The 8,225-nt window shown below is 61.4% G+C and overlaps 1 protein-coding gene across 2 annotated transcripts; it reads right to left on the bottom strand.

Annotated features, from left to right (window-relative positions):
• LRCOL1 (leucine rich colipase like 1) lies at positions 1 to 6,469 on the bottom strand. 2 transcript variants are annotated; one of them, XM_075996835.1, is made up of 6 exons: positions 6,409 to 6,455; positions 3,816 to 3,964; positions 3,155 to 3,314; positions 1,178 to 1,303; positions 901 to 1,023; positions 1 to 256 (listed from the first exon to the last, which is right to left on the bottom strand). In XM_075996835.1, the coding sequence occupies exons 3-6, from the start codon at positions 3,245 to 3,247 to the stop codon at positions 254 to 256; spliced, it is 345 nt and encodes a 114-aa protein (XP_075852950.1). In that variant the 5' UTR covers positions 3,248 to 3,314; positions 3,816 to 3,964; positions 6,409 to 6,455; the 3' UTR covers positions 1 to 253. The 2 variants fall into 2 exon arrangements, with proteins under 2 accessions (XP_075852950.1, XP_020138610.2); XM_020283021.2 differs by lacking the exon at positions 3,816 to 3,964 and having other exon boundaries at positions 6,409 to 6,469.
• Between the last annotated feature and the right edge of the window lie 1,756 nt (positions 6,470 to 8,225).

Raw genomic sequence — 8,225 nt, 5'->3', positions numbered from 1 at the left:
CGGTGAGACCCCCGCCCGGGTCGAGCTCGGGCAGGTTTATTCGTGCTCGGTGACCGCGAGTGTCCCGAGCTGCGGCTGGTCCCGCGGCGGCGCCACCCGCGGGTCTTGGCGCCCGGCGCGTCCCGCCGCGATTTCCCCCAGAGCCGCGTTGCGGGCCTGACCCCCCTCCGGACCCAGCTCCGGCACGGCGAGGTCCCGCTGAGCGTCCCTGGGGCCCAGGTCTGGTCCTTCGGGACACAGGCTCGCGTTCACGTCACTAAAGGAAATGCCAGAAACGAGGAGATGCCCTGGGAGCGTCGCCAGGAGCGTCCCGTCCCCTCCCGTCCCGCCGCCGGGCTGGGCCCCGTGGGGTGGGCGCGCCTGCCGTGCGCGGGGCTCGGGCGCACGCTGCCTGGCTGAGGGCCGCGCTGCGCGCACGGAGGCCTTGGCAGCCGGTGGAAGTTACCGTCTGCAACCCAAACTCGCAGCCCCTGCCTGGTCTCGGGGAACCGGCACCTGCCACGTCTGCTCTCCACGGACCCGCTCGCTGGGGCTCCACCCGCCCGCCCGGGCCCTGCCGTTCGCGCTCTCGCCGCGGAAGCCGCCAGGACGGGGCTGGGCGACCCCCGCCGCCCCCAGGGCTGCCGATGGCGCAGCCTCCCCGGCCCAAAGACTGTGGTCTCTGCCCCGCTCTCGCCAGCTCCCACGGGGGCGCCCGGCCCTCCCCTGCGCGTCCCTGCGCGCCTCTTTGACTGACAGCTGTGCACGCCACGCGCACCCAGGAGCCCTTTCTGCCCGAGGCCTGTTCCGTGCGCGCTCTCACCGGGCGCATGGGCCCAAGGAGACGCTTGCCAGTCCGCTGCAGGTTTGGGTTCAGGCCCGCCCCCAGCGCACGCCCACCCGCCCGCCCCGGGGGCTCACCAGAGGCAGGCACTGGGCCAGGATGCCCGTGCGCGGGATGCAGCGGTAGGGGCTGATCTCGGTCAGTCGGATGCAGCAGCGGCTCTGGCATTCGTTGTGGCCGTCGCAGAGGTAGCCGTGGGGCTGCGGAGACACGGGCGGGAACCACCCCCCAGGCCACCTGCGTCCCTCCTCCCGCCACGCCACGCAGGGCAGGGCGCAGAGGGGGCCGCCCCGCCCGCCCCTCCCGCCTGCACTCGGGGACCGGCGTCCGTGTGCACCGCCTGCGCGGGCTCACCTTGCGCCAGGGCACGCACTGCAGGAAGATGGTCTTGGGCCAGCAGAACAGCCCCGGGTTGCTGCTGGTCCGGGTGCAGCAGCCGCTCTGGCACTGGGTGTGGTCCTTGCACGGCTGCTCGCCCACCTGCGGGGAGAGGAAACCGTGTCCCTCCCACCACTTTCCTTGGCCGTCCGCCGTCCGGAGCCCACTGGAGCAGGGACAGCGCGGCCTGGGGAGGGGACCTCTGGGGGCGGGGCCGTTGCTGACCCAACACTTGCACAAGCACTGCCCGCATGGGCCACAGAGCCACAGCCGCACCTGCCCCTGGCGGGCCCTGCACTCCCCAGGCCCTGGGGGCCTCCTCCCCTTCCGGCCTCCTCTCCCTCCGGCCTCCCCAGGTCCCCATCCTTCAAACTCGGTCCAGAGAAGTTTCTGGAACAAACCTGCCCACAGTCAGTCTGGCCAGGCAATGGCAGGGTGGCCAGAGGTGAGGAAGGGAAAAGGAATGTCGGCTGTGAGCCAAGTGAACAGAGTAAACCGAGGCACAGAGGGTGGAGGAATCAGACACAGGGAGGGCAGGGGCCATGACTTCAGAGGAAGCGCCTCCTGCCTACGTTTCCCAGGAGAAGAAACAGGCTCAGAGAGGGCGAACAACTAGCCCAGGATCACACAGCCAGCAGGGGCTGGAGGGAGGTTCAGCCCACGCCTGCCACCGGCCTAGCTGGCCCCTGAGGTGCCCCGTGAGTGTGACCTTTGACAGCGGCCGGGCCACAGCCTTGTCTCAGGGCTGCGAAGGGGTTTCTTGTTTCTGAGAGAGTCTCACTCTGTTGCCTGGGCTAGAGTGAGTGCCGTGGCGTCAGCCTCGCTCACAGCAACCTCAAACTCCTGGGCTCAAGCGATCCTCCTGCCTCAGCCTCCTGAGTAGCTGGGACTACAGGCATGCTCCACTATGCCCGGCTAATTTTTTCTATATATTTTCAGCTGTCCAGCTAATTTCTTTCTATTTTTGGTAGAGACGAGGTCTTGGTCTTGCTCAGGCTGGTCTCGAACTCCTGACCTTGAGCAATCCTCCCGCCTCGGCCTCCCAGAGTGCTGGGATTACAGGCGTGAGCCACCTCGCCCGGCCTGGGAATGGCTTTTGGGGGCTGCTGAGGAGGTGGGCGGTAGCAACCGACCTTCGCTGCGTTAGACTCTAAAACTGAGCAAAGTTCTGAACTAACGGCGACAAACGCGTTGCATGTTGACACAAATGAATTGTCCTGGGACGCAGTGACAGTGCGGAGCTGCTTAAGTCACTGCTGGCCTTGGGCGCAGGCTGCATCTGCCGAGAAGGTCGGGTTGTGCTGAGGCCGGGAAGCCGGCACCCACGCGGAGGGCAAACGCCGCCGTGCAGTGTCAGGAGAGTGGGTGTGGACCATGGAGAACTGTGGGAGGGTTTGCAGCCAGGGGTTTCGATCTTGTCTGGTTTTATAAAGATCTCCTTGACTGGCAGGGTGCGGTGGCTCACGCCTGTCATCCCAGCACTCTGGGAGGCCAAGGCGGGCGGATTGCTGGAGGTCAGGAGCTCGAAACCAGCCTGAGCAAGAGCGAGACCCCGTCTCTACTAAAAATAGAAAGAAATTACCCATACAGCTAAAAATATATAGGAAAAAATTAGCCGGGCAGGTCGAGGTCAGGAGTTCGAAACCAGCCTGAGCAAGAGTGAGACCCTGTCTCTACTATAAATAGAAAGAAATTAATTGGCCAACTAATATATATAGAAAAAATGAGCCGGGCATGGTGGCGCATGCCTGTAGTCCCAGCCACTCAGGAGGCTGAGGCAGGAGGATTGCTTGAGCTCAGGAGTTTGAGGTTGCTGTGAGCGAGGCTGACACCACGGCACTCACTCTAGCCTGGGCAACAAAGCGAGACTCTGTCTCAAAAAAAAAAAGATCTCCCTGACCGATTGCCCCGGGAGGCGGTGGGCTCGCCCCAGGGCAGGGGAGGAAGGCGCACCTCGGCAGCCAGACCCATATATTTGGACTCCGAGGGTCCTGGCAGCAGCAGCAGCAGCAGCAGCAGCAGCAGTGCCCGCCCTGAGCCGGCCATTGCGCTCTCTGCCTCTTCACACCCGGCAGCGCCTGCTCTCTTCCCACTCCCTTCTTGCTCCTTCCTCCTGTAAAATGAAATTAAAAAAAAAAAAAAAATCAGCACGGCTTATTTTCCAGACCAGTTTTTAAGTCTACAGAAAAACTGGGAAGGCCAGGCGCGGTGGCTCACGCCTGTCATCCTAGCACTCTGGGAGGCCAAGGCGGGCGGATTGCTCGAGGTCAGGAGCTCGAAACCAGCCTGAGCAAGAGTGAGACCCCATCTCTACTAAAAATAGAAAGAAATTACCCGTACAGCTAAAAATATATAGGAAAAAATTAGCCGGGCATGGTGGCTCACGCCTGTAGTCCCAGCTAATCGGGAGGCTGAGGCAGGAGGATAGCCTGAGCACAGGAGATTGAGGTTGCTGTGAGCGAGGCTGACGCCACTGCACTCACTCTAGCCCGGGCAACAGAGTGAGACTCTGTCTCAAAAAACAAAACAAAACAAAATGATCAACTTAAAATTCGAAACTATTTCTCTGTCCCAGACGCAAATAACTAGAAAGTAGAGGATGAGATCCACTCACTTCAAGGAGAGAAACACCACCGGGACCGCCGTCCGTCCCGTGTGCTGGTGGAACCCAGCAGGAGGCTGCACGGGGCTCTTCTCGGGGACAGGAGGGGCCACACGCCCAGGTGCCGCGTTCCCGAACCAGACTCCCGTCCCCACCGTCTCCTGCTCAAGGAGGCAAACAGAGGCCATAGGCGGGCCCTGCAGTCATCTCTGTGCCCGAGCTCGTACTGCCCTCAGGGGCATTTTTTGTTCCCGACTTAACAGCAAGCAAGAACAACAACAGACCCCAGGCCTCCAAAACACAAACGGCACAAAACATCCAACCTGCCCGTTGGCCGTGTGACCCGGGCCCTGCGGCCAGACCAGGCCACCTCCCTGCCTGCTCTCCTGTCAGGGATAGACGCCCAGGCTGCCCGATCCGTGAGCTGTTCTTTGCTCAAACAAACTCTGTTAAATCTGTCTAAACTGTTTCTTTTTTCTTTTTCTTTTTTTTTTCTGACAGAGTCTCACTCTGTCGTCCGGGCTAGAGTGCCGTGGCGTCAGCCTCGCTCACAGCAACCTCCAACTCCTGGGCTCAAGCTATCCTCCTGCCTCAGCCTCCTGAGTAGCTGGGACTACAGGCATGTGCCACCATGCCCGGCTCATTTTTTCCTATATATTCCTATATATTTTTAGTTGTATGGGTAATTTCTTTCTATTTTTAGTAGAGACGGGGTCTCGCTCTTGCTCAGGCTGGTTTTGAACTCCTGATCTTGAGTGATCCGCCCACCTCGGCCTCCCAGAGTACTAGGATTACAGGCGTGAGCCACTGCACCCACCCGGCCTAAACTTTTTCTTTTAACATGAGGTCACCACGTATCTTCGCAGCGGGCCCCAAGACACACCTTTTGGTCCTGAGAGAACCAATGTGCGGACGCCCCGCCAGGTGTGAAAGCAGAGCCCTGCAGGGAGCCGGGCCATGTCCCCGTGGGGCTCAGCCCTGGGGCTTCGTGAGTGCAGCTCCCGCAGGGCGTTTGCCCCATTTCCAACTCGGAACCAGCCGGAGACGGCAAACCCACCGTGGACGGCTGCTCCATTCGCCACCCCCACCCCAACGACGGCCTCCGCTGGGGCGCCTGTGACCCCCCCACAAGCCCGGGTGCAGTGTGGGGCGGACTCCCGATGACCAGCGCCCGGGTTTCTTTTGCCAGCCTCTGCTGGAACCCGCCCCGGGCCGGGCGCCTGCCGCGTAGGCACCACAAGGTCCGGGACGCCAGGGGCCTGTTCTCACGTCCATCAGGGTCTCGAAGGCCCCGATCCTGGGCCTGACACCCCTGGCCGTGGAAACTACGTCCAGGATGAGCCACAGCCGCTGCGCAAGCCTGCTCCCCTGTTGAACCCAGCGGAGACGCCTTCCAGGTCGCGCCTTGAACATGCTTAAATTTTAAGCCTGCAGCATTCTCTCTGTACTTTGAACCGGAAAAACATTTTTTGTTTCTGGTCTCAAACCTTCTCACAGGCCTTTGCGAAGTTCACGGGCCCAGTTTCCAAACCGGCACGGCGCGCCCGACAGATCAAACGGCCCCGCCTGGCGCAGAAGCACACGGCGTCCCGGGAGAAATCCCGGTCCGTGAAAGGTCACAGGTCACCGCCATGTGCCGCGGCTCTGTTCACACCAGCCAGGAGGCGGGAGCAACCCCGGGTCCCCCCACTCCCCCAACAGATGGTGGATGAGACACGGAAAGACACGCACACGCAGTGTGGTGTCAGCCGGCCTTGCGGAGGAGGGACGTTCCGGCACCGGCTGTAGCACGAACGGACACGGAGTTGAGACACAGGTCCCAGGGCGTGGAGCTCCCGGGGGGGGGGGGGCGTTGGGGGAGGGGGCGCCAGGGCAGGGAGGGGACAGGGAGGCATGCGGTGGGGACAGAGACTCCCCGCGAGTTCCCACGGAGACGGGCCATGTGGTGGTTGCCCGGCAACCGAAGGTGATTGACACGCTGAACTGTGTGCTCAAAAACGGTGAAAACGGTTGATGTTACGGTCGGTGAGTTTGACCACCATAGAAACGAGGGTCACAGGCCAATCCCACAAGTGCCCTGGAGGCATCCCTGCCTCTGAACGTGAAGAACAGCGTCCGCCGCCCCTCATATTCCTCTGCGTTTGGAGTCTTTTTGTCCCGGACATTTGTCTATGAATCTCTCAGACGGGAAACTCCAGGTTTTTCTCCCAACGCCAGCATCAGGCTTGATTCTCAAGGCGCCCCATCAGCGCCTGACGCCGTATCTCGCGGAAGTCGCCACAGATCCAGGACGCGGCGCCCAGACCTCAGCTGCCCTGTGCGGAGGACACCCCCCCCCCGCCGGCAGGAGCCCCCCAGCCTCTCCCAGTCCTGCAGCCTCACGGGGAGGCCAGGCTGGGCCTCGGGGACCCGCAGAAGAAGAAGGTGGCAACTGCCCAAGGCTCGCCCTGGCCACGGGCCCTGCCCGGCCTCCCGCCTACCCGGGCTCCCGGCCGTCCAAGCACCTCTGGACACCGACTCTCGGAAAGCAGCTCGGGAGAGGGAGCTCACAAGACCGGATTTCCCTCCCTGCGAAGCTGCCAGGCGCTGGGGTGGGGGCGCCTACCTCTCTGTCTCAGGCCCACCTGCCCTCCGAGAGGCCGCGGCTTCCAGAAAAGACGCCAGCCCCGGGCAGAGCAGGTCGGCGCGGGCCCCACCTCCCGCTGCCCCCTCTCCGTCCTGTTCCCGCCCAGCCCAGGAGGAAGGGCCTGGACGTGCGGCCAACCGCGGCGGCCGGGGACACGTGGCAGGACCCGGCCACCCAGTGCCCTGCGGCCTCCCTGCCTGCGCCCGCTCCCCCCGAGACCGCCGGGGGAAGCCAGGGTGCCCCCCCACCCACGCGGAGGCCCCTTCCCACTGCACGGCCTGCCCTGGGCCGGTGTCTGCCTTTACTTCCACGCGTCTGTTCGCTCCTTCAGCAGCGTCTAGCGGCTGCTGTCCACCGGTCACTTGCCAGTGCGCCAAGCACCGTGGCGGCCCTGGGGAGGGACGGCCGTGGTGTGGGGCGAACGCCGGCGCGCTGGGGCCCCCCGCACGGGCGGGGAGAAGAGACGGGGGCTGAGGCGAGCCCGGGAGAGGCCGCGGCCGTCCAGCCAGGGAGCGGGCCGGGGTCCAGGCAGGGCCGGGGGTTGGGCTGGGGGCTCCTGATCGACAGGTGCGAAGCGTCGGTCCAGCCGGGGGTCGGTTGGCGGCACCTGCCCGGCAGAAGTGCCCAGGTGGACCTCTGGGCAGCGTTCCCACCGTGATGAGAAAATAATTATGTTTTGAAAAGAAAGTGGATCAGCGGTTGCCTGGGGGGGCGGGGCGGGGCGGGGAGTGTGGGAGGGTTCTTCCTGGGGTGAGGAGACGTCCTGAAGTCAACGGGCCGTGGCCACCGCACGCCCCAACACGGAATGTGCGCGGAGCTGCGAGTGGCTCTGACGGGAGAGCTGTGCCGTGGGCGAGCGAATGAAGCTGTTTAAAACACAAATCAAAATTTTTCCTTTCTTTTTCACCCAAAAGTTGGGCTAACTGAAAAAAAGAAAAAATAAATATAAAGAACATTAAATTAAAAAAAAAACTTTTTTTTTTATAACTTGCTTGTTCTTAACGGTTTATTTATGGATGACTTTTTTCTATTCTTGCCAGAGAGTAATATTTCCTTTTAACCAAAGGTTTTAGGATTCAATTAAATAACTGAATTTTTTTCCACTTGGAAAGTGCCTTTTCAAAGTAAAAAACAGGCCGGGCGCGGTGGCTCACGCCTGTCATCCCAGCACTCTGGGAGGCTGAGGCAGGTGGATTGCTCGAGGTCAGGAGTTAAAGACCAGCCTGAGCAAGAGCGGGACCCCGTCTCTACTAAAAATAGAAAGAAATTAATTGGCCAACTAATATATATAGAAAAAATCAGCCAGGCATGGTGGCGCATGCCTGTAGTTCCAGCTACTCGGGAGGCTGAGGCAGAAGGATGGCTTGAGCCCAGGAGTTTGAGGTTGCTGTGAGCTGGGCTGATGCCACGGCACCCTAGCCCTGTCTCCAAAAAAAAAAAAAAAAAGAATGATATGCGATGTGGATTTATCACGATAAAAGAATAGTGTAAAAATCATTTTGTGAAATGTTATGATGGTTTGGGATTTGCTTGGAAATCATATGGGTGGGGCAGGGATAGGCAAAGTTTCCCAAAAATCCTTTGGTTTGCAAAGAAAGAAAAAAATGGATGAGCAGCGGACAAAAGCAGAGTGTCGAGGCCACTGCAGCGGTTCGAGAAACTTGAGCTGGAGGTGGGCGGCCCCGCAGGGCTGCAGGGTGGAGTGAGTGGGCCAGGGCCATGGAAGGGACCAGGGGACCGGGGGACAGGGGACCAGAGGACAGGGGACCGGGGGACAGGGGACCAGAGGACAGGGG

Source organism: Microcebus murinus, chromosome 22 (genome assembly GCF_040939455.1).
Source record: "Microcebus murinus isolate Inina chromosome 22, M.murinus_Inina_mat1.0, whole genome shotgun sequence".
In the NCBI taxonomy this organism is placed as follows: Eukaryota; Metazoa; Chordata; class Mammalia; order Primates; family Cheirogaleidae; genus Microcebus; species Microcebus murinus.
The sequence above is the reverse complement of the archived record's forward strand: the minus strand, read 5'-3'. Positions and strand labels throughout refer to the sequence as shown.

What these genes read in the sequence shown, in the direction of transcription:
- LRCOL1 (XM_020283021.2), bottom strand. Translation starts at nt 3,247, where the DNA reads ATGGCCGGCTCAGGGCGGGCACTGCTGCTGCTGCTGCTGCTGCTGCTG. An exon ending in ATATGGGTCTGGCTGCCGAG is followed by an intron (nt 1,304 to 3,154) that starts GTGCGCCTTCCT and finishes CTCTCCCCGCAG; the next exon opens with GTGGGCGAGCAGCCGTGCAA. An exon ending in AGTGCGTGCCCTGGCGCAAG is followed by an intron (nt 1,024 to 1,177) that starts GTGAGCCCGCGC and finishes GTGTCTCCGCAG; the next exon opens with CCCCACGGCTACCTCTGCGA.